We start from the raw sequence: 24,574 nt of genomic DNA, 5'->3' as shown, positions 1-24,574 counted from the left end.
ACAAATCAAAGCTCTGCAGCAGCAACATGAAGTGTGTTGATCAATGCGTTCATATATTTTAACAGCAACAGTTTATCTTAACGGCACAAATCCACACATAACAAAATAATATTTAATCAAAAAACATAATCGAACATCCAGATTCGTTGTGGGTCCTTCCGGTCAGGAGTTCGGTCCCGTTTTCACTCAAGTTATTGAAACAAACACTGAGGAGTTTCCTGCATTTGAGGAGTTTGCAGTGGGACCCGTGTTAAATCTAAAGCCTAAGGCAAAAATTTGGAATGCTCTATCCTGGTAATGGTCCAGTCTGAAGGTGCTCCTTGGGTGAACTCCTTCTGGAATCTGTCATAAAAAAAACAGAAAAGAAAGGTTGCTGCAAGATTTGAGTCACTTTAAAGGGATATTTTGGACTTTTGCTGTTATAAACAGCTCATTTAGGAACAGAAACTGAGTTTAGCTCATGACGAGCCAGACCTAAGATGTATTTTTCCAAATTGATGGGGTTCAAAGAGCCATCTGCCACAGGTAAGATACTAACTGCTCAAACCATGTGTACAGTATCGTGTTAAAATGTCCACAGATGAAAGCACTCACTCATAAATCGCTTCGAGAATCCTCTCAGTTGTCTCGTTTTCATCGTCTCTCTTAAAGAACTTACTTCTAGGAAATTCTATTTCCCCAGGAAGCCACGCGCTCGTCACGTACCAGAAGTGCATGAGGATACGGACGAACTTCCTCTCTGAAAACAAACACAAAATAAGATTAACACGGCATAAATGACCACAACCTGATATGCACAAACACGCACACAAAAAAACGACCATGGCAAGACGGAGCAGTTATCAGTTTTCATCACGTGACACGTCATTATGAGGACACATCATTATGAGGACATGTCCCGCAAAAGTTTCATCAAGTTTCTCTGAGATATGAGAAGAAACAGAAACACAAAGAGACAGACGGGGATGGACATACGAACAGAAGAACAGTATGACAGACAAAAGAGAAACATGGACACTCGGACAGGGAGAACAGAGACATAAAGAGACAAACAGAAAGACAGACGGATGGACGGAAAGCAGCAAATAAACAGACGGACGGACAGACAACTCGCTCTACACCATAACAGGACTCTGCTGTTTATAATTAAAATTTCTCGTACATCAAACTTTGTTTGGAATTAATAAACTGCAGCAGTTACAATAAATGTAAACTTTAAAATAATAAAGAGAGAGAGACATGTCTACTTGTAGATTCTTTGTGTGTTTGGGACGTGTTGGACTGAAATTTACAGCAGTCCATCAGAAAAAAAAAACATCTAAACAAAAAAAAAAAATCATCCTCATCACTAAAAGTTCTGATTTGGATCTAACGAAGCTGTGGAGCAGAGGAGGTTCTGTGTCAGAGTTAAGGCCCAAATGAGGATGAACTCTCAGTTTCGTAGTCGTCCGTGGATTTTTGTGTTTAGGTTGGAGGACCACCAGCAGCCCTGAAGCTTCCCGTCGTACCGTTGTCGTAGAAGATCCGGACGTCTCTCAGGATCATGAAGAGGATGTCGTCAGGATTTGCAGACAGAGCTTCCTTGTGGCTGGACGACAGAAAGCAACACTTTCCCGCCAGCTTCTCGATCAGCTGCAGGAAGCAGAACATCAGTGAAATTATTAAAAAAAAGTAAATAAAACCACTGAACAATAAGAAAAAGGCACAAACAACTCGGGGTTTATTACAAATAATTGGATTTTCTGCCAGTATTAAACTGAAGCTGGTGTCCGGAGAGGCTGTTTGAATAAATTCAGTCATTTCAGACTCACATCTTCATCCACGAGCCCCTCCAGAGCTTCGAACTGACACCGGGACAGCAGCCCGGACACGTGAGAAAAGGCCTGAAAGAGACGGAACAAAACCGTTTCATTCAATCTCACGTTGTCACCGTCCGAGTCCAGGTTCTAGGGGGTTTCACGGACCTGCGTCGCTCCTTCCGTGAACTCCTCGACGCTGAACTCCTTGTCAAAGTAGATTCGGATCAAAAAACAGTTAATCCGAGTTCGTAACCACCGGATCGGGTTCATGAAGCTTAACTCGAAGATCTTAGTTTTTTCCTGCGAGCTGCAGAAACGTCCTTCTGGGATTGACCCCCTCAGCCGGGTTTTACAGAACCGGTTCAGAACCACATTTTGATTCAAAACCGACCGAGTAAAACTAAAGGTTGGATTCAGCCTGGAACAACATCTTAACAAGGACAGCGCCATTTTGTTGCGTCTGCTTCCAATCGTTTCCGGTTAGGAACAGCTAAAAGCAGAGAGGATATAAAAGGAATAGCCAGTATAAAATTAAAATAATTAAATTAAATAAAAATTCGTTACCACTGTATCAGCTCTGAATACTCTGAATAATTTATGTTTAAACTTAACAATGAAGTCTGCTTTCTCGTATTTGCGAGGCTTTGAGGGACACTAAAAATAGAACACCGGCCAGTACCGCTTACTTCCGCTAAAAAAAAAAAAAAAGACAAATGATTCGAGTTAAATGGAGAACCAGGAAAACATATCTGTTCCCATATTTACTGAGGTGGACAGAAGAGTGTTTTTAGAGAACATCTATCCGAAGGTAAGGCAAAAAAAAACAACACTCTTTGCAGGGACTTTTGTTCTTTCTCACGAGCCCAGAATAACCTGATAACCGAATTCAACACTACACCAGGAAGCTGCTGCTGACAAACAGCTTTAACATTTTTGTACCATACCAATTTATTTATAGAGCACTTAAAACAGCAACAAGGCCAACCAAAGTGCTGTACAAAAGAACACAAACATGCACAGCGGACAGGAAAACATAAAATAAAAATACAGATACAAATAGCAGCAGAAGCTAACTAAAATGGTCAACAGTGTCGAGTACAAACCGGACCAAAACAAATCACACCGTGTTAAAGGCAAGAGAATAGAAGTGGGTCTTCAAGCGAGACTTAAAGACTGAGAGTGTGGGAGCCTGCCGGACACTCAGTGGCAACTCATTCCACAGTCGTGGACCTGCAACAGAGAAAGCCCCGTCACCTCTGAGCTTACGACGGGTTTCTGGGACTGAGAGAAGCATCTGGTCTGCTGACCTCAGAGAGCGCGGTGGGACATATGGCTGCAGAAGATCAGTGAGATAGGATGGGGCGGAACTGTTCAGTGATTTAAAAACATACATGAGAATTTTGAATTGGATCCGAAGGTGAATGGGTAGCCAGTGCAGGGAGGCCAAAACTGGCGTGATGTGCTCTCTATAGCCTGTACCAGTTAAAAATCGGGCTGCAGCATTTTGGACCAGTTGTAGACGAGCAATGGAGGACTGACTGATTCCAAACAGAAGTGAATTGCAGTAATCAAGCCTAGATGTTATGAAGGCGTGGCAGCGGGTTCCATGTTTTTATACTCCGTTCATCACTGCTGCAGTTAAAACCATCCGACACTTTAAACTGTAGAGACAACAGTGATTTTCATACTTTTTAAAAAGACTAAACTTTTAACACAAATTATAAGTTGTAGCCGTATTACACGTGTGGCTTAAAATTATCTGTAAGATTTAAAATGTATAAATTGAAACCTAAAATGAACAAAAGCCTATTTAAAGTCATATTGTGTAATTATGTATTGATTATTGGATAGTCTCACGGTTCTGGAGGAGTTCTGGTCCACCCCCCCCCATCATTCATTGAGGGTTCTGCTCGGCTCTCTGAAGGTCCACCTCAGCATCTTGAGGTTCTGGACTCAGACTGGTTCTTGGTTCTGTTCTTTCTGACCCACTCTGTTGTAGTCAGCAGCTGTGTTTGGGATCATGGTTCTGTTGGACCCAGTTTGTTGGACAGATTAACTCACATTTGACTCCAGAACCCTTTGGTCTACAGAGGAGTTCTGGTCCACTCAGTGGCCGACAGGACTCAAACCATCAGCCTCCACCACCGTGCTGACAGCTGTTTGCTACAGTGCATTCTGGGTAAACATCTGCCCTCTGGTCCAGAAGTCTTGTGGTTCCTTCAGACAAAACTTTACAAACCTAAGTGGTGTTGCCGTGTTGTTTTTAGAGAGAAGAGTTCATGACCTTTGACCTGCTGACCGAGGCCAGTAGTCACTGCACGGTCTGACCTTCAGGGTGAATCTGCTGTGACGACTGCCAGCTGTTTAAATGTTTTCCTCTTGTCCACAATCTTCATCTTCGTGGAACGATGGTTTAGAAATATCCTCTGACCCTTCCCAGCCTGATGGGCAACAACAGCTGCTTCTCTGACATCATTGCTGATGTCTTTCTGCCCAGGCATTGTGGTAACACACTCCTGAGTGCTCCAGAGCAGCAGAAACTGTTTTTGTTTTTTGAGGTGGTCCTGATGATCCTGAACCTCTGAGGTTTTGTGGTCCCGCAAAGCTGGAACCAGTTTTTCCACATCATGTTTCTTCATTTTGACCGGTCCTTTGATCCGTAACGCAGGTTTGAGTTAGCGTAACGTCTTGCTGTCTTGTTCCAGCGCCGACCGGCCGTCCTGAGGGGAGTGGACCTGGGCCCGTGTGTGGACAGATGGACGGTTGAATATCTCGGGGAGAAAGGAGGCGACAGGGAGGTGAAGGTCCACGTCTCCACCGTAGCTCAGATGGATTTCCTTCATAAAAACTTTGCCTACAGGTCAGTTCAAACATGCGTTTTTCTGTTACCGACACTGAACCTTAACGCTGCAGCTTCTCTCTTTCTCACAGGACTCTGCAGTTTAATGAATTTGTTAAACGAGCATCGGAGACAAAACACTCCGACTTCTTCCTGTGTGAGGTACGGCTCATTAAAAAGTGACATTTTTTTCATTTGATATGTTTGTTCATGACTCAAACTCCTGGTTGTGATTTTAGGATGAGAGCTACTATCTTCGATCACTGGGAGAGAACGTCCGCAAGGTATTAAACCAGTTTAATTTAAATAGTTAATGAACACGAGGTCGGAAAAACACGCCTGAAGATTAATCAGTCACTTCCCGTACAATGGCAAAATCACTTCTCTGCATTTAAACCATCGCGCCTGGGATACACCCAGGTGGAGCAGTGGGCAGCTATGTAAGTGCCTGGGGAGCAATTCGGGATTGGGCGTCTTGCTCAGAGACACCACGGCATGTGGGAATGGCTGGGGATCGAGTCTGGACTGTAGGGTCCCGAGTCGGCTGCCCTGCCTCTACCCCATCTTGTATAATCAGCCGCCCCATCTGGATTTTACAGCATCCCTTGAATGCAAAAGAGAAGTGTCACTTAGTGGAGTAACATTAAAATCAAAAGTAGAGAAATAGAGTTAAAATATAAAATACAACTGAAAGGAAAGCTTTTTAGGCCTAAAAAAAATAAAAACACAAATTAATGCGTAGCTGATTCCCCCCCCCCCCACGAGACCCGAGGGATAATTAATGTTCTCCCTCCTCGACAGGAACCTGCTGATCTGAACAAACAGTTTCCGGACTTGGCCGAGGACTTTCACGTCCCTCACTTCTTCGAACCGGATCAGTTCTTCTCCAGCGTGTTCCGGATCAGCTCCTGCGGCCTGCAGCTGTGGACGCACTACGACGTGAGCGCTTCGAGGTCCGCGTTCACTCCGGCCCGGCATCTGTTTGTTGACTGTGTTGGTTCCCTCAGGTGATGGACAACCTGCTGGCTCAGGTGACTGGAAGGAAGAGAGTGGTTCTTTACAGCCCCCAAGATGCATTGCACCTCTACCTGTCTGGTAGGTTGCTATGGACACGGGTCGCTTGCTTGGCTGGAAATTAATTTTACTTTTACCCATGGCATCCTGATGTTGATCAGTTTATTTGACCCGTCAGGTGATAAGTCAGAGGTCCTGGATGTCGATGCCCCTGATCTCAAAAGGTTTCCGGACTTCGTGAAGGCGAGGAGGTACGAGTGCGTTCTGGAGCCCGGGGATCTACTTTTTATTCCCGGTAAGAAGTCGTTCACGTACCCAGTTCGCTGAAGCTGCTCCCGCACTCAGAAAACTTCTGATCCTCGTTTCCTCAGCGCTGTGGTTCCACAACACCCTCGCCCTTCAGTTCGGAGTGGGCGTCAACGTATTTTGGCGCCATCTACCTGCTGACATCTATGATAAAAAAGACCCGTATGGTAACAAAGACCCGGTGGCCGCCGCTCGAGCCCTTCAGGCTCTGGAGCGGGCTCTGCACGCTCTGGATGAACTTCCAGCGGAGTACAGGGACTTCTATGGCCGACGTATGGTCCAGGTCATCCAGAGGCGGACGTTTTGTGACGATCAGGACTCCGACACTACATTACCCAGAAGTCAGTTCACCAAACCTGGATGAGTGTTTGGAGAAAAAAAAAAACGAACCAACACTTTTTGGTTTGCTTCCTTGATCCTACTGCTGCTCTTGGGTCAACGTGATCCTCAAGGCTTTAACATTTAGGCTTCTTGGGTCTTTTTGATCCAAAGCAGCAGGAGGATTAAGGTTGAATAAAAAAACAAAGAACAAAATACAATTTATGACCTTTTAACATGATATGAATATTAACGATGTCTCACTTGTATTCATTTTAAAAAGTTGACGTTAATCCAGTTTGTCCCTTTTGACATCTGTGTGCGTTTGTTGTGCAAATGGAGGCGGCTGCTTTTCGAAATGTTTCATGGCCGAGTTCACAACACGGCAACAAAGCTCATGCTAGCCATTAGCTTTGGAGGTTAGCTTAACTTGCATAAAACTACAGCTTGAAGTAAAAACGTCAGTGAGCCAGGAAAACCAAAACATCCACTGATTATATTTTATTTTCAGTCCTTAATAGAAGCTAAGGTCATCCAGTCTTAATACATGAACTGACTTTATTAACGCCCAATGACACCAGGGTCAAAGGTCAACTGGAAGTACATTCAGCTCGACTGTCACTACAGCTGTCATTTCTAACCCGGCCTGGCCCGACCCGGATTAGAGCCGGACCATAATAATGTGCGGGCTGGGTCGGCCTTTTGATTGCATCAGCAGATGCGCGTGGCTTAATGATCCAATTATATGGCAACGTGGCTTGCCATACAATCATCAGCTGCACACGGCCATTTGACCATGAGCTGACCTTAAGAGGTAAAAAAAAAAAAAAGTTCAGTTAAGCTTCAGATGGGACTGTACAGGCAGCGATCCATCTCAGCCGCTGCACTCAGTGGACGCGTGCGGCCGACGACCCGAACAGGTGAGATAAAAAAATATCCGACATGTCAGAGCATGGTCCGTGTCTGAATAATGTAGAATGCAGGCAGAAGCAGGGATTTAATGCGCTTTGACGACCATGAAAGGACAAACGTCCCCTCAGCTCCCATCCATCTTCAGCCCCAATAGCCGCGTGCGTCCGCCGTTAATAACTAAACTTAATTAAAAATGTCTGTTTTTTTTCAGGTTCTGACCTGTAATTACTGTTAATTCGTCGAGTCGGGTGGGGTTTGGAAATTATAGCTACGGGCGGCGGCCGGGTTGGATTTTTTTGGGCCCGAATGCAACTCCGTCACAAAGAATATTAATACATGGATGAAAAAGTAAAAAACATTCTTATTTCCCATTCATTTGCACACATTTTAGACCAAAACTGGCAAAAGTTGTCAAACAACTCATTTGCAACCAGCATCGGTGGTTTGGTTCATTGTGTACACATGTACAGATGTGAGCCGGTCAACACGCATACCAAACACGGCAGCTCATCTTTGTCCAACAGCAGGGATCATGTGTAAAAGTTTAATTTGTCTAAAACATCTCCTGACCCAGTGGAGTCGAGTCTCTGCAGTCTTTAAACTGTGAGGAAGCGCAAAGAGCAACAAAACATTCAAATCTGGATCCGGACACGCCAACAACACGGAGCGCTTCGGTCCGTTAGCATCCGCGTTTACGTCGCTGAAAGCTGCTCAGACGATGGAGTATCTACGCCGACAGCTGAAATAAACACAGAGTTCAGTTTGACGTTTTATTGCACAAAGATTACAGTTCATGTGTCCTTACAAGATTTAAAGCTTTGTAAACAGTGAACGGCATCACCCCCCCCCCCCCCCCCCCCCAGTGTGTTCAGTATCTCCACAGCCCGTTTCCTCAGCGAGTCTCGGCTTTACGAGCGTGCACCAGAGCCAACCAGTGACCGACTACACGAAGCAGACAGAAGAAACTCGAAGACGTGGCGTTTTTTATTTTAAGTCTTGACGTTCAGTCAGCTGCTGGCTACGTGACAGGAAGATGGGAGTGCTGAGAGAGTTGCTCATCCTAAAACACCGGGTAGTTCAGGATGCTAGAAAAAGATTGGCTTTAGGTGCAAACGGGAGAAACGTTCGACGGGGAAAATGCAAACGTTCCCGGGCCTCCGTTTTGAATTCTTCCACGTTGGAGGAAAGCAGCAGAAAACAGAGCAGCCATGTTGGAAGGACGTAGACATTCAATGTTCTCTTCACGAAGAACTCCCATCCGACGAGAAAACGACCCAAAAAATGGCACATTGCTTGATAAAGTCCTCTACTCGGTGAAAACTAGGCTGAAGTTTCAATCAGGCAGGTGAAGGAGAACCCAAAAGACGGTTCTTTTCCCGGTGGTTGTCCGATTTTGAATGAGCAGAAGCTGAAGTGGGAGCTCGGTGGTTCTCATGGAGTCTGAGCTGCACCACGGCTGGTCTTCATCTTCTCCATTCTCTTACACAAGTGGCTGTTACTCGACTCGAGCTCCTCGACCTTATCCAACGCCGATCGCAGCTGAAGGGTCAAACGAGGAGAAGGAAATAAATAAAGCAGAGTTGGATGAAGTCTGCGAGCGCAGCTCGAGCTGAAGTTGTAGAACTTCCTACCTCTCTCTGCAGCTTGCGTTTCTCTGCCTTCAGCTCGTCCTCCACTTTCTCTGCGTTCTCTGCTGCAGATTTGTAACGCGTCACCTGACCTTCGAGCCGGGTCACCTGCATTCACAGAAACGCATGAGGAGACCGAGGCAAAGTTAAAGGAACACAACGAGCTCTGAAGGAATCGTCTCCGCTCACGTTCTGCTCTAAAGCCGTGGCTTCCTGTTCCGCCTTGGCCAGTTTGAACTTCAGGTCGTTCACGTGCCTGTTGGAGTCTCCTGAAGATGTTTTGCAACAACAGAGATGTTACTCGTTTGAAACGTTCAACTCGACGAGGCCGTTTTCCAACCTGCGTACACCTACGTTGAAAATCCATGATGTTTGGATCGTTTCCGTTTTCAATAATTTCACCGTCTGGACTAGAACCGCAGTCTGAGCCGTTCTTTTGGGCCTTCTGTTCCAGCTGGGCCTTCAGTTTCTTTACCTGGAAGAAGACAGAACACCACATCTTTTTTAACCACCAGTGACTACATGTTCAAAATAAACTGATTCATATTTTGACCGAGTGTACTTCAGGCTGTTTTTCACATTTGAGTGCAAACATCTGGAGGTTTGTTTTAGCAGTGGTTCCAACCATGGTCCTTGAGGAACGCCATACTACATGTTTAAGTTGTTTTCCTGCTCCGACACACCTGATTCAGGGATTTTATTACTTCCTGAAGTTGTGCCAAAGCCTGCAAAGCACACATTCATTCAAATCAAGTGTCAAAGCAGGGAAACAACTAAAACTTGCAGGATTGGGTTCCTCGACGACCAGGGTTGGGAACCACTCATGTAGATGAATTTATTTTTTCTTCTTCTTTCGGCTGCTCCTTCTTCAAGGATCGCCACAGCGAACTAACTCGCATGAAGACTTGGCGATTGTATTTAAGCCAGATGCCCTTCTGACACGACCACCGAACGACCACAGCCCTCTGTGGAGCAGAGAGTTGCCATCTAGGGCGCCAGGGGGAGCAAATGGTGGGGGTTGAAGGCCTTGCTCAAGGGTCCAGAGTGGGCAAATGAGGGTGGAGACAGGTGTGGGTGTTTCGCCTTTCCCACCCACATTTTGATGTTGTTGGTCCAGGGAGTTGAACCGGCAACCTTCTGATTACGGGCCCACCTTCTCTAACCTCTGCACCACCACTCCCCACAGCAGTCATGTAGATCAACATGTTAAATATTTGCTGAGGTTGTAGTTCTGAACGATGGAATTGGTTCAAACTGGTTCAAAACCAACAAAGTCCACGCTCAATAATCCAGGTACACAATCCAACAATTTTCAGTCGCGTCATCTGGACAGTTTTTCTTTTTTGTTTGTTTTGAACCGTTTTGACATGACTGTTGCCAAGAAAGAAGGCTGGCACCGGAGGAGGGGGGCGTGCCAAAGACACCATCTTAGCACCAACATAACTGGTTTGTTCCACTGTTTGGGGGAAGAATCAGTTTTGTGTTGTGCGTTTCCTTGACTGATGAAGCCTTCTGGATGGAAGGTGAAACGTTTCAGCACAAAAAAAAAAAAAAAAAAAGAAACTGTCCAGATGACCTGGCTGAAAATTGTTGGATGGAATGAATAGTTGGTTAATAGTTTAAAATGAATAAACTTTATACCATACCAATAGTTGAGCGAACAGTCGGGTCAATAGTGGGTGGACGACTGAATGTTTGGGTAAGTTTTCTAAATCGACCTATAATCTAGCTGTTTTTTTATACTATTCCTCGATTGTCCTTTTGGTTGCCATTTTGTTTTGATTTGAAAAAAAAAAAAAAAAAAGCAAAACTAATTTGGATACGTCTGCCTATTTTATGACTGTCTGTCGTTGTTGTTGTCACTTTTTGTTAAAATCAGGTCTCTCTTGTAAACGAGCCCCCGTGGATCAATGGGATTAACCTGTTTAAATAAAGGTCGAATAAAAAAATTTAAAAAACTCACCTGCTCTATCATTTTTTCGCGCTCGTCCACCAGTTTTCTCAGGCGAATCTCTGAAAATGAAGCAGACGTCTGAAAACCACATCGGTCCAAATGAATCCTACATTTCTGTGCAAAAGTTCTAATCCAGACCCATTTCCTTATATTTTCCCTCCAAGCAGCCAGATGTTCGTGTTATCTGTTAAAAGTGCTCCTAATCAGCAGCTCTCCAGACGTTTTGAAGGTCTCTTAAAGTTTCTTCTTTGGACTTTCAGTCCTTGTACCTGAACATTTTCACTTCTCTCTGACCTCTGAACCATTCAGGTACAAAAAGGCTCCTGGACTGGAGGGATAACCTAGAACAAGGTGCTGTGTTTACACAAAACAGACATGTCAAATCGGACCTTTGGATCGTTTTTCCCAGCACAGACGCAGTTTGTTCCGATGTCTTCGGTTGAATTAATTAAAAAACTTGACTTTATTAGAGCTAACAAAGTGAATCCAATGAGTTATGAAGGAATCATCTTGTTGGAGCTAAAACCATCTCTTCTGTCAAACACTTATCTTTGGTGTTCTCCACTGATTCAGCTGAAGAAACTGGAACAAACCGAGTTGTCTGTTCTGTCGACACAAATCTGGTCCATCCCTTGACTTGAGGAGACTTTTTATACCCGAATGATTCAGAGGCCGGACTTTTGCACACAACCGTACATAAAATCTAATAAACAACTTTTCACATCAGAAAAAACGACTAATTATCTTTGAAAGGACGAATAATTGAACATACCAGGGACAGGTGGAGCCAAGGAGGTGGTAGGAAGGGAGAAGTGATGCATGCAACAAAGCAGGCATCCGTGGTGGACGAACGGAGAGTGTGAGGGGGGTGGGTGTTAGCATGCACGTGCACGCCACGTCTACAGATACATTCACACAACAGTTCATAACAAAAGTCTTGGTAAATAAAATCCCATCAGAGGTTTTTATTCAGCAGTGCAACAAACATTCTGCACAGTCCAGAGTATATGACAGGAAAATAAAACAAGAAGCTACTTTGATGTGAATAACCAGTTAATATCTGAATTAAAAAAATTAAATAAGAGTTACCAGAATGGTGGCCCCGTCTACACAACTTGAAACACTGAGATACCAACGCTGCGCCGGTAGGTGGCGAGAACGCTCACGGTAATTTCAGTGGGAAGATGTGACTTTGGGATTGCTGGTCCCACCAAATACAACCCCCCAGGACTGTCTTTGAGAATAACTCGTTGACTTTAATTGTACATTACTGGATAAACAAAGGTCAAAAGAAAAATAAACAATAAAGAACATTTGTAGCTTGGCTAAAGATTTGAGAAGTATCCGGCAGAAGGCGACCTTTTCCGGTGCAGAAATACTGAAAAGGGTCCAGCTGTAGACCGAGAGGACCCTTGATGTCCGTGTCCACTAAAACACACGAACTTGACTCACTTTTACAAGAAAAACGTGGTCTCGACAATACCCCAAAACATAACTCTTTAACTTAGCCCCAACCCAAACCCTGACCCCTTACCGTCAAGTCCAAACTAAAACCAAAACCAGATATTTTTTTAAAAGATCTGGCGTAGTGTGGACGGGGCTTGTGTTTCAGAATCCTTGCACAGTTATAACATGAATAAAATAAAACAAACACTGTGATAAATGTTACCCGTTAGATCCAACCCAGTTTGACCCAAACATTAAACCTACAGTCACTCAAAGGTTCTACTCCCGTCTGCTTTTTTTACTGTTTGATGAAGAAGAAAATACACATACATACACAACTTTTTAAAATCAAAGTGCTATGAGGCTTTGCATGTCAAACACTTTATGAACTCATCAAAGATCCACGTTCCTGAGGATTAAGACATCTTACAGTCCTCCTTCCCCTTGCCTTTGCCTTTCTTGGTACTCTTTTTGGCGTCTTTCCCTGACGGTGGAGCGTCTTTGTCGGCAACGTTCTGGTCTACAATCTTTGGTGAATCCAAATCCTGCTGGATGACGTCCAATCCTTCCTTGACTGATGCAGAGATGTTCTCGGTACTCTCCTCTGAGGCGACAGCTAGATCTTTTCCCTTTGGTGCGTTCTGTTTCTCCTCACAAACATTTTCCACCTCTTTAGGTGAAGACCCTCCAGGAGGCAAAGAGTTCTGGTCCTGTTGAGGCACAGGATCAGCTTTTGCGACCAGATGGTTCACCTCATCAACCGTCACCTTCTCATCTCCGCTGTCTACCAGTTTGTCTTCCATCTTTTTGTGCGTCTCAGAGTTACTTTGAGTCATCTCTGAACCGCCAACGTTGGTTTCATCTGTCACGACATCAAGTCCCTTCTCAACACCCTCCTGTTCTGGGATAATGGACTCAGTGGACTCTAGAGCTCCTTCTGTATCCAAGTCATCAAAATCAAAAGACTGCCCTTCATCATCTTCATTATTATCATCTTCATCGTTGCTGTCCTGATGTGAGGGTTGAGGTGAATCAACGCCCTCTGCTTCCTTCCTGCTGGATTCATGGACCTGCTCAGCCAAAGGATCAAGACAAGAGGATCCAGTTTCCTCATCTTGTTGAGCATTTAGAGGTTCTGGATGTTCAGCTGTTTCTTTCTCCTCCGAGGACCGACTTGTAATCGTCACTCCAGCAGCTTCTAAGTCTTTTGTTTCAGTTTTTGAATCAGCCTGATTTGTGTTTTCTGTCCCGTCCTGACCGTTTTCAGTGTTGAACCCTTTAGGGTTCCTGTCCAGCTCCGACTGATTTCCAGATTCTGCTTCGTCTTTGTTCAGCTCCTCGTTCTCTGTTCTGTTTTGCTTTAGCTCTCCTTCTCGACAGGAAGCAACAACTTCTTCTTTGGTTGCAATCTTTGGCATCGGTTGTCCATCGTTTGCTTTAGGACCAATATCTAAGCCGATGTTGGTAGGGTCGGCGCTGTCCGAGTCCACAGTCAGGCTTTTAGCCACATCTCCATCATCAGGATCATCATGAGATGGTGTTGCGTTTCCGTCTTTACTCTCAGGTTTATCAACATCCGTGTCACCCTTCTTTGGACTGTGTGATTCAGGGTTATGGTCGTCTTCACTGCCTGATTCAACGGTGGTTTCACGTTTCATCTCGTCTACAGTTTCTGATGGGGTCTGGACCTCTCCACTATTGGAGTTCTCTCCTCTTGTAGTTGTATCTATGATCAAAATGTCCTCTTCATTGGGGTCTTCAGTGAGCTCAGATTTGAGGGGACTTGTCTTTGGTCCTGGACTGTTTGTGGACTCCTGTTCTTCTACTTTTAATGACATTAATCCACCATCTTTTCCCAGTTTACAATCTGTTACGGATTCCTCAAAAGATTTGACATGAGATAAACTTTCAGTGGGTTCCTTGGCCTCTGGTTCCATTTTTGGCATTTCCAAAATTCCTTCCTTGTTCTGTTCATCTTCAGTTCGCTCCACGCCGTCTTTGTTGAGCGTCTCAGGACGGCACGGCATTTCGCAGGACACTACAGCTTCTTCTGATGCCTCGGTGTGGATAGTTTTCCCTTCACTGAGCTCATCTGAAACATGATCTGTGATTAGTTCTTGGAAAGGTTCCTTTAGAAAAGACCTTTCAGAAGATCCTACTGACTCTACTTTCTCGGTGTCCAAAGTTTCTTCCTGGTTCTGTACATCCTCAGCTCTTGCTTCGCGAGGCGTTTCGGTGTGGCGTGGCGTTTCAGAAGATATTGCAGCACCAGCTTCTTCTGATGTTGTTTTCCCTTTGTCAGGCACATCTGAAACATGATCTGGGACTGGTTCTTGAAAACTTTCCCTTTTAGACAAGCTTTGAGTAGCTTCTACGGCTTCTGCCATCTTCTCGGTTTCCAAAGTTTCATCCTCGTTCTTTACGTCCTCGATGTTCTCTCGTCTTGCTTCACTGGAAGTTTCCATGTGGCCGGGCGTTTCATGAGACGCTACAGCATCAGTGTTTTCCAAGGGTCCAGGTTCCCCTTCTTCAAACTCACCTGAAACATGGTCTGTGATTGATTCTTGGAGAGTTTTCCTGTCAGAACAGCTGTCAGTAGGTTTTACTAGTTGTATCTTCTCGCTTTCCAAAGTTTCTCCTTCATTCTGGTCGCCCTTAATGAGCTCCACCTTTGCTTCACCGAGTGTTTCAGAAGATCCCACAAAATCAGTCTTGGCATTGATAGTTTCCTCTGTGTTTACCTTGTTACAAACTAGATCCGTGATCAGTTCCTTCTGGGAACAGTTTTCAGCGGGTTCTACTGCATCTGCTTGGTCAGGTTCTTGCTCGTCTTGTTCATTACTTATCTGATCTGACGGGGGCGTCTTTAAAGTTTCAGTGACACTAGTGTCAGGTTCTTTGGTGACCTCGTTGTTACTTAGAGCTGGTTTTATGTTCTTTTCTGATTTGTCAACATTTTCCTTATCTTTTTGTTGGTTCTTGTTATCCAAAGAACCTCCTTTCTTTTTGCTCTTCCTCTTCTTCTTCTTCTTTTTGCCCGAAGCCGTAGAAACCTGAGGCTGAGACTTGCTCGGCACTTCCTCACCGTCGTCCTTGTTTGCCTCTTCTGCGTTGTCGGGTTCTTGTTGAGGTTCCGTGTTTGGAACAGACTCCTCGGCTAAGATTCGTTTCTGGAGTACTTGTGCAGCATTTTCCTGTGGATTAAGTTCAGCAGTTCTCAGACTACCCTCCTCACCAGGTCCCTGTTGGCTGTTCTCCTCTAAAAGCTCGGTAACGTTTGGTTTAACAGCCGTACTTTCTGTTGAACCTGGACTTTTCTCAAACGTTTCCTCCTCAGACGTTTTGGTTTGTGGAACACTTTCTTTAGGACTTGTTTGGATCTCATAAACGTTTTGCCAGACAATATTGACCCTTTTAGCTCCAATGTCTGGACAGTCAATGGCGTCAACGTTTAAGTCTTTGATGAGTTCACTTTCTCCTGAGATGAGCTCCTCTTTGCGTAAACAGACCTCTTGTTCTTCAACAGGCTGGTTTTCAAGGCAGGTTTCTGTTTGGGACACCTGGACAACATTACAGAGTGCATCAGGGCTCAAGAGCTTCTCGTCCTCCTCCAGTGTTTCTTGTTGCTCTGCAGCCACCTCTTCCTCTCTGCAACCCCTCAACTCAGCCTCCTCTGTGCTGCCTGGGAGATGATGAAGAGCACACGATGACAGAAGGCCAACACAAAGACTTTTCAACATCTTCATCATCAGGAGGCGCAGCAGCAGAGGTCAAAGTCAAGGCAGAAACACCTGATTGGGTTTGAGGGTGGAAAGAGAAGCAAAGAACCGAGATGTCTGAGAGAAGCAGGAGGAGAAGAGGCAGGAAGAACACCTTAAAGAAACCCAGCAGGACAAGAAAGAGCTTCACAATAATCAAAATAAATCTGCACTAAACAGATCGATAGTTTCTAAAAACCACCAGCCAGCAATTTTTTAAAACCATCCAACAACCACACATCCCACCTTTTGTCAGTTTTGTTCATTTAGTCTTAGTGATTATGTTAGTAAATGGTGATAAAGGTGCACGAGAAGCCTAAAAGAAGCCAGAATGCAAAAAGAAAAATCTAAAAATGAGATGTTAGATTTTACAGGAGAGCATGAAGCCAGATAGATGTGCCTGAAGCTGTCAAACTGGTGATTCTCAGTATTTTTATCAACTGAAACTAGGCCTGTCGCGATAAACAATAAATCAATTAATCACAGGATAAATGAAAATTATCAACCTCATTTTCATTTATCAGCTTTATCGTTTCTTCGCGTCTCTCTCTTTCTACTGAAGACACTGGATGACAAAACTCCGGTGCATTTCACTGACCCCTCCCTTTCTCTTTTATCTTTAAAATTTGTTTTAACCATCCAAAATCGCGTTTTTGTATCTTTAAAGAAGCGAACAGGCCGACCTCGGGGGAAAAAAACTCTGTCTTATCGAAGCTCCAAAATTCACAGTTGAAACCCGTGCCTTTGTCTAAAAAGTTGTTTTTCTTTGAAAAAAGAAGCTGAGAACTTGTTTACTGATTTTTTATTAAAAGCTTTGTGTGAAAAATGCTACGCTAAAGAGCTCAAACCACACCGAGCGTCCGTCATTTTGAGAACCAAAAAATGGAAAGAGAGACAGCCCATGTCATGTCAAGGGGCCTCCCTCCCATTCTTTTAAAGAGGCACGCTACTCGCTCCCTCACTATCCATCCTTCGATTCAAACTGTCTTATACTGCCATGCAGTGGTCAAAAAATGTACTACATTCAAAAATTAACCAACTTTTCTTCTTAAATTTGACAATAATTACTAATTATTGTCAAATTCAAACAATATTATCGTTTATCGCAATAAATTCTGAAACAATTAATCGCTCAGCAAAATTTGTTATCGTGACAGGCCTACTGAAAACATGGTTCAAGACGGTTTAGCTAATTGACTTAAAAATAAAAAAGGTATTAAATCAGAGAATTTTACAAATAAAGGGCTAAAATTTGGTCTTGTAGTAGTTGAGAGTCATCCCCAACAGGTGATGGAAGATCTTTGGTTACAGCTTCGGTGTAGAAGTCAAGAAATGGTACAATTTTATTTTCCAGCATTAAAACCGTCATCTCGCTGATCTTTGAATTCAACTGTATCCAACTATCCATACGTACGACTGAAGGTTTAGGCGGTCTGGTGGTCAAACATCCAGTTTTATTTATCAGAAGTGTTTCATTCAGGAGACACTGTGGAACTCTTCTGATGAGAAAACTCAGAGCTCAAACACAATGGAAGTCAATGAGGGTTTGGGTGTGGGCCCTCTGAGGGGAGGCGAGAACAAACTGGAGCGGCTCACAGCTGGGCTGAGGATCAGAACCTCCAGATCTGAGGCCCTGGTCCTCAGTCAGAGGGTGGACCGTCCTCTCCGGGTTGGGAGTGAGGTTAGGATCGACCCTGGACGCCTCCCTAGGGAGGTGTTCTGGACAAATCCAACTGAGAGGAGAGCCCAGGGAAGACCCAGGACACCCTGAAGACACTGTTTCTGCTGGTCTGGGAACACCTTGGAGTCCTCCAGAAGAGCTGGAAGAAGTGGCTGTGGAGAGAGATGCTGGATATCCCTGATCACTTTGCTGCCTCTGAGACCAGAGTCCAAAACCAGATGATGGATTGGACCTGATCCTTCTATCTCTAAAGTCTGGCCAACCCATTAAGGACCTAATTTCAGCCGCTTGGATCTAAGATCTCGTTTCAGTCCTGATCCAAACTTCCTGACCACAGGTGGTGGTTGGAACGTAGACAGACCAATAAATCCAGAGCTTTGCCTTTTGACTCAACTCAATCTTCACCATGACCAACCGAAGCAACGCCCTCATTACGGAGAACGAGGCCCTGGTAGTGGGTCTAACTCCCATCGTACCATTGCTCAGGAACAAGACGCCCAGATACCTGAACTCCTCCATGGCTGCCTTTTAATAAAAAGTGGTTGATATTGGAGGATTGAAATCGGACGGTTAATCTGTTGAATAAATATAATCTGTACTATAACGTCGTATAAACTGTAAAGAAGAGTTTGTTTGCAAAGATTTTAGAGCGTTTCAACAGCTCAAGAGTTGAACATTCAGCAGTGAAATCTTCTTAAACATAAACAGTGATTGTGTAAAAATCCTTAAAGAGATCAAAATGCCAGTTCGGTCCTTCCTGTGACCAGTTTAATCTCCGAATGATGGTTCTGCTGTGAAGTCCGAGCTGGAGATCCAAACAGAACTGGGCTTTTAACACTCATTTCACCAAATCCCTATCGTTTACTATGATTTATTTATTTATTTTAATCTTTTTTAACAGATTTTGTCCATGTCGCAGGAAGTACTGCGACCAAACTTTGAAGCGTTTTATACCGGACTGACGCGTTTTAAGTTTTTTAACACCGGCTCACATTTCCGGGTCGTCAGCTGTGACGCATAATAGATGCGACTTATACAGTGAAGCGACTTATTTATGGATTTTTCCAAATTATTAGACATTTTTGGACTGAAGCGACTTATAGGCCAGAAAATATGGTAGGGTTTTTTTTTTCTTCATAGCTGCAGGATTAGCAGCTAATGGCACACCTAACTCTAAAACCATCACTTTAAACAGGAGACATAAATTTCCAGAAGTTTTTAAAACCCCGTCAACTACAAGACGTTCAGAGAATGTAAGAACCAAAAGCCCCTGAAGAAAAAACAGTAAAATAAAATAGACTTACGTTGATAAAACCTACGATTCCTTGAACGTTACTTTAGTTTTGAGAAAAATACAGAGGATCACCAAGATTATCTGCGTAAAAGTCAAAACACTCGTCGTTAAAAAAAAGACTCGAGGAGCTGAGAGCCGAAGGGTCGGCTCCAGAAATCAAACGTTCTCTGAAAAGAGTGGAAAGAAGCGCCGACAGGACGGTGAAGCGTTTCGTCATGAAGCGCTTCCGTTAGTCGTCTGCGAAGCCGTGCAGCGTGAGGACGGGGCGGCTTCTTACCCAGCATGCCGTTCCCTTCTGGCTGAGACGTCTGCGGGTCCGGAGCCGAGCGGGACTCGGGTTCCACTCCGGGGGTCTCGTCCACTTCTGCTTCACCGGCGTCCCCGTTGACGCTCAGGTCGGGTCCAAGGATGATTCCATGTTTCTGCACAGAAGAGACGAAGGTTAGAGCTCCAGAACCAAAGGGTTGTTTGAGGGGAGAACCCGCGCGGCGGTACCTTCAGAACATCTTTCAGCTTCACCACCTCCTCCCTCAGCTCGTCCCGCTCCACTCGGACGGCGTCTGTGTATTCTTTCTGTCGCTCTAACGCCTGAGCCAAAGGCGGCGTGCAGGAAAGAGTGACCAGAGGAGAGGAAAGGTGAATAAAGTTCATGCAAAGACGAAACTCGGGTCGTGAAACGGGTCAGGGCTCGTACCCCAATCTTTTTATCCTTCCACTCCACCGTCTCCTGCAGGTCGGAGATTTCCCTAACGAAAGCGTCCTGTTTCAGACGCAGCTGACGGATCTCCTAAACAGCCGCAGGATGAAAGGAGAGTTTTATGGAACGTTAAAGAAGTTTATGGTGTGCACAAAAAAGGGAAAGGAAACTGTGAGAGCAGCCGAATGTGCAGCCTTTAGAGAGCCGAACGCAGACCAGAACCGAGACGTTGGGTCGGAGGAACCGCACTCACGTTCAGGAGTTCTTCACTTTGCTTCAGCGTCTCCTTCACTTCGTTGAACTGGAACTGCAGAACGCCGTGGGCGTGTTTCTCCCGCTCAAACTCCTGCAGGGATCAGGACGCAGATAAAACACGACAGCTGACCTCACTTGTTTTATTTGAAACAATATTTTCACTGAAGAAACCTCACAGCACCGCTGCGCTCACACAGCTGCAGGCAGAGGTTAATCAAAGCTGGATTTGTTGTTTTTAAATCTTTTTAAACTGAATCAATCTTTATTTTTTCAATATAGAGTTTTGAATCTTTCAGCAGCTACTGGTTGAAGGGTGCCAACTATATATTAACGATTTAATTAGTTTATTTATTACTAACAACAATGGCTGACAGCCAGACGAGCAAAACAAAGCTTCTTAATAAATAACACAGGGGCAACACATGGCCTGAGGGCCAAAAGTGGCCCTTGGACAATCTCCACCTGGTCCTTAATACCCCACCCCAAATAAAAAAGGTATTAAAAAAAAACCTCCATTTTATCAAATAATCTTAAATTAACTATCTTTAAAAGACTTGTGGATTAAGAAAAGTTAAAACTTGTTTTGCCTGGTAAGTTATTGTTTGTATTTCCAGAAGTCGACTGAAGCTTAAAACCTCTAAATAGCAAATATTAAACTTTTTTTTTTTAATTGTTTTTTACATATTTTAAGATAAAGTTTATTGTCACAACAGACAGCTTACAGAAAGTATAACTTTTATTCCTAAGGGGTATAGTGAAGACCTATTTTTGTTTTTATTTTCAGTCTTAAAGAAAATATACTTTCCAATTCACTCTGTGGTCTTTGATTACCTAAAAAAAAAACCCTCAACAGAATCCGTTCAAGACACATCATGCCACTGGGTGGCACCATTCACCCAACCTGATGACTTCAGTCCATATTTATCAAAGTTTTTCAACAAAACGCTGGAAATTATTTACCAGTAATGACATTAAATAAACATTTGGCTGATAGACCATAATATTTAGGGACCAAAAGGTTTAGAGGAATACTGTAGTCTTGTTGAAAGCTTTGTTCTGAGTTTGGAGTTTAATTCACTGACACTCAAAGTGGAGGGTTTGTTTTCCCCAAAAAGAGGCGGAGCTTCCCTCTCGTGTTAAACATCCATGTTTTGTTTGGCCAAGACTGAAATTTTCTGTTTCTTTACTGTAATACATTCAGTCTTGTACACAATCCTCCTCTCTGTATAGAGACGATGCATTACGGTCCTCTGTACCACGAATCAGAATCAGAATTCAAAGGTTGTTTCCCAAAAAAGAGGCGGAGCTCGACACAAACAGTCTGGTCTCATGTTCAACGATAGAAAAGGTAAAAGATACGTGTTGTTATTACAAGACTTAAATTTTCAACACACTTCCTGTTTCCTCACAATAACAATCCTCCTCTCAGTGTGCAGACTGGATATATTATGTTCCTTGGTACAAAGAATCAGAGTCCGACTGGCTGCTTGTGCTCAACTTTTAACCAATCATTGTTCGTCATGGATCACATTACCAGATCCTCTAAATTTAATCAAATCAATAACAGAGTACAGCGAATCATAACTTCCTGTTTGCGGGTAATGCGATTTAAAATTTGCCCGTAGCCTACGGTTGGTGATGCAGAGTATCTGCTGGTTCATGAGAAGGGGCGGTACGCTAAAAATGAAAATTTAGATGTGCAGGTGCAGAGTACCGGTGAGCACCGGCCCATTTCAAGCACCGATTATACATGCAGGTGCAGCTATGTACACATGTTCAACTATTTTTTTTTAAAAGGCGTTAAAGGTTATAGAAGGTCTTTTATTTTGACACAGTCAGGATTTAATAACTTCCTGTTTGTGATCATGACTGACTGCAGCTGGTAGTTTATTGTTACCAGCATAAAATGACTTGTTGGGCAGCCATGAGCAATCCTCAGAAGTTTGAAGAAAGTCCAGGAAAATTGCTTTTGTTTTAAAGTGAAAGAAATTTTACCCTGACTTTGTCTTCATATTCCCGACGCGACTCGGACAGCAGCTCCTCCAGCTCCATCAGCGAGTCTTTGAGCGTGTCCACCTGGTACATCAGGTTGTTCTTCTCGTTGTCCAGCTGAGCGTTGGACACCATGGCCTTACGGTACTTCTCCTCCACCTCTGCCAACGCATCCTGAAGCAACGACACGAAAGCACAGAACCGGGACAAGCTCAGAGACGTGACGAGTGGCCATGTTTTCAGTAAAAATCAGCAGCTAAAAGGAGAGAAATCTGAGCTCTGATAGGTCTAAAATGCGCAAAAAAGGTGTGAAACGGTCACACACAGATGCAGCTTTATTAAAAGGATGTCCGATTAGTTGAAACAACAAACATTAAGTGATAAACAATCACCTCAGCTACAAAATGAGACCATAAAATACTATAAACTGATTAGTTTATATATATATTTCAAATGAATGACACATGGACGTCACCAATTTATGCTGCAATGCATTCTGGGTAAGTGACGTAGACAGGTTACCCTTAAATTCGAACCAGAGCGCGTTGATAGAGAGGAGAATGGAGAAATGACAGCTTTCACAGTAGCTCCTGAGCTAAAATCCCAACAGAACCTCACTGACCTACACAAGGCGAGGTCAGTGAACAAGGCCAGGCTGATTCTGGCAGATCCTGATCACCCACTCCATAGTGAGTTCAGGTTGCTTCCAACCTGAACTTCCAGTCCCTTGGGGATAATAAAGATTCTTGAACTTGAGCATACATGATGTTAGCTCAAGAGTTAATATATTTAGTGTTAGCTCCAGTATATGTTGTGCATGAGAACTAATAAAAAATGTAAATATATTGTCATGTTATAACTTTTTAGCCTTGACTCCTGTCTCCAACTGATGAACGTCATCGCCTTAGAATTCATGGCGTCGGTAAAATAACTGCGACGTCCTTAGGTGAAACATGTAATAAACATATATGATTCTTTGTACGCAGAGGACAGAGCGTGATGGAGGAGGATGACACGCTGTGGCAATGCCCAAAGAGATAAAAACCAAAAGAAGAAAAAGAAGAGGAGAAATAAAATAGATTATGGTAAATTTGTGTAAGTAGTCGGACATCCCTTTAAGTCATTAAACATAGTTTGGTTAATTGATCTGCAACCTGATTAATAATCAAACACACAAAACCAGATCAGTTGAATTAGCAGCAGAGAACCCGTCAGTAAAAAGTCGGGAGCCGAGTCTCAAATGTGTACCTTGGCTTCTTTCAGGTTTTGCATGTACTTGGTTTCCACATCCTGAATCTGATCCTTCAGTTCATGAATCTCCTGTTGGAGAGCGAAGCAGCAGCAGCAGCAGCAGCAGCAGCAACAGCAGCAGCAGCAGAGAGCAGAGAGCAGAGAGCGCAGCGAGACGAAGGTGAAACAGAAATGGTGATGACAGTGAGATGTTACAGAAGAAGAATGAAAAGAACACTAACTGGACCAAGAAGCCTTTGATGTAGATGTTTAATGTTTTATCAAATGACTAAAATATTTTATTCAACTTGTCAGGGTGAAATAAAATAAATACTAACTATCAGTAAGCTGAGTGACAGCAGGGTTCACAAAAAAAAAACAAAAAAAAAAAAAACGACTACATCTGTTAAAAGAAAGTTAAAAGACAAAGAAAAACAACCTTAATTTTCATAAAGGTCTCATGTTTGGTTCTGGTTCCACAGAACAGTACCTTAATCTCTCGTATGGCGCTCTCGGCATCCACAGTCAAAGCGGTGTCTCTGCTCCCTCTCCGGGAGGACGTCCCTCCTAAAGACGTGAGGGTGGTTGCTGTGAGGGCGGAAGCTGCTCGAGATCCCTGAAACAGAAACATGCAGATCAAATGTACATGTAAATAAAAAGATATATGTAAACTGTGTCTGTTAGCAAAATATCTCATGAAATATCATTGATTTCTGGCTTCAGTTTCAGGTGACCGTCACAGTTAATCAGTCCTAACATAATCCACTAAAAATTGCTTTAATTCAGTCAAGTTTACAGACACTGAGTTACATAATATGAGACTTAAAGCTGGTTTCTCTCTACACTTTAACTATTGCAGACTGCTTGCAAAGATAAGGGACTGCTGCAGGAAACTGTTGGGGACTGCTGCAGGAAACTGTTGGGGACTGCTGCTGGTGACTGCTGCTGGTGACTGCTGCTGGGGACTGCTGGCAAAGATTGGGGACTGCAGCAGGCAACTGTTGGGGACTGCAGCAAGCAAATGCTGGGGACTGCTCCAAATGTTGGGGACTTATGGTGACTGCTGGCGACTGTTGAGGACAGTTGGAGACTGTTGGAAACTGCTGGCAGCTGTTGGGGACTGATGGCGACTGTTGTTGGGTTGCTGGCGACTGTTGGGGCTGTTGGCGACTGTTGGGGACTTATGGCAACTGCTAGTGACTGTTGAGGATGGTTGGAGACTGTTGGAGACTGCTGGCGGCTGTTGGGGACTGATGGCGAATGTTGTTGGGTTGCTGGCGGCTGTTGGGGCTGTTGGCGACTGTTGGGGACTTATGGCAACTGCTAGTGACTGTTGAGGATGGTTGGAGACTGTTGGAGACTGCTGGCGGCTGTTGGGGACTGATGGCGACTGTTGAGAACTGATGGCGACTGTTGGGGGGATGGTGGCGACTGTTGGGGACTGCTGGCGA

General features: G+C 44.1%; 3 protein-coding genes across 3 annotated transcripts in view; 1 reads left to right on the top strand and 2 right to left on the bottom strand.

Moving 5' to 3' along the window:
* maip1 (matrix AAA peptidase interacting protein 1) lies at positions 1–2,279 on the bottom strand. The gene is made up of 5 exons (XM_037686262.1): positions 1,965–2,279; positions 1,812–1,883; positions 1,509–1,632; positions 595–739; positions 1–342 (listed from the first exon to the last, which is right to left on the bottom strand). Exons 1-5 carry the CDS (start codon positions 2,247–2,249, stop codon positions 264–266), a joined length of 705 nt encoding a protein of 234 aa, XP_037542190.1. The 5' UTR covers positions 2,250–2,279; the 3' UTR covers positions 1–263.
* A 187-nt stretch (positions 2,280–2,466) lies between these two features.
* On the top strand, positions 2,467–6,322 carry tyw5 (tRNA-yW synthesizing protein 5). Its single transcript, XM_037686261.1, has 8 exons — positions 2,467–2,607; positions 4,505–4,659; positions 4,731–4,800; positions 4,878–4,922; positions 5,440–5,577; positions 5,646–5,733; positions 5,831–5,947; positions 6,024–6,322. Exons 1-8 carry the CDS (start codon positions 2,527–2,529, stop codon positions 6,320–6,322), a joined length of 993 nt encoding a protein of 330 aa, XP_037542189.1. The 5' UTR covers positions 2,467–2,526.
* A 1,848-nt stretch (positions 6,323–8,170) lies between these two features.
* Positions 8,171–24,574, bottom strand: part of lrrfip1a (leucine rich repeat (in FLII) interacting protein 1a) — a 52,808-nt gene continuing 36,404 nt past the window's right edge. Inside the window, exons 8-19 of the mRNA XM_037686832.1 lie at positions 23,614–23,739; positions 23,142–23,213; positions 21,897–22,067; positions 19,900–19,992; positions 19,644–19,736; positions 19,445–19,537; positions 19,227–19,371; positions 10,780–10,829; positions 9,171–9,291; positions 9,006–9,085; positions 8,820–8,924; positions 8,171–8,727 (exon numbers count right to left, since the gene is read on the bottom strand). Of these exons, the coding sequence (XP_037542760.1) occupies positions 8,620–8,727; positions 8,820–8,924; positions 9,006–9,085; positions 9,171–9,291; positions 10,780–10,829; positions 19,227–19,371; positions 19,445–19,537; positions 19,644–19,736; positions 19,900–19,992; positions 21,897–22,067; positions 23,142–23,213; positions 23,614–23,739 (1,257 nt within the window). The 3' untranslated portion in view covers positions 8,171–8,619. The remainder of the gene's footprint in view (positions 8,728–8,819; positions 8,925–9,005; positions 9,086–9,170; positions 9,292–10,779; positions 10,830–19,226; positions 19,372–19,444; positions 19,538–19,643; positions 19,737–19,899; positions 19,993–21,896; positions 22,068–23,141; positions 23,214–23,613; positions 23,740–24,574) is intronic.

The sequence above is a fragment of the Nematolebias whitei genome, chromosome 13 (genome assembly GCF_014905685.2).
Source record: "Nematolebias whitei isolate Nwh7 chromosome 13, NemWhi1, whole genome shotgun sequence".
Taxonomy (NCBI): Eukaryota; Metazoa; Chordata; class Actinopteri; order Cyprinodontiformes; family Rivulidae; genus Nematolebias; species Nematolebias whitei.
The sequence above is the reverse complement of the archived record's forward strand: the minus strand, read 5'-3'. Positions and strand labels throughout refer to the sequence as shown.

Bases quoted from the DNA above. Each gene is read 5' to 3' on its own strand.
- tyw5 (XM_037686261.1), top strand. From the start codon at position 2,527: ATGGAGAACCAGGAAAACATATCTGTTCCCATATTTACTGAGGTGGAC. The intron at 4,660-4,730 runs GTCAGTTCAAAC...TCTTTCTCACAG, and splicing joins CATAAAAACTTTGCCTACAG to GACTCTGCAGTTTAATGAAT. The intron at 5,734-5,830 runs GTAGGTTGCTAT...TTGACCCGTCAG, and splicing joins ATTGCACCTCTACCTGTCTG to GTGATAAGTCAGAGGTCCTG.
- maip1 (XM_037686262.1), bottom strand. From the start codon at position 2,249: ATGGCGCTGTCCTTGTTAAGATGTTGTTCCAGGCTGAATCCAACCTTT. The intron at 1,884-1,964 runs GTCCGTGAAACC...CGTCTCTTTCAG, and splicing joins TCACGGAAGGAGCGACGCAG to GCCTTTTCTCACGTGTCCGG. The intron at 1,633-1,811 runs GTGAGTCTGAAA...TGCTTCCTGCAG, and splicing joins AGGGGCTCGTGGATGAAGAT to CTGATCGAGAAGCTGGCGGG.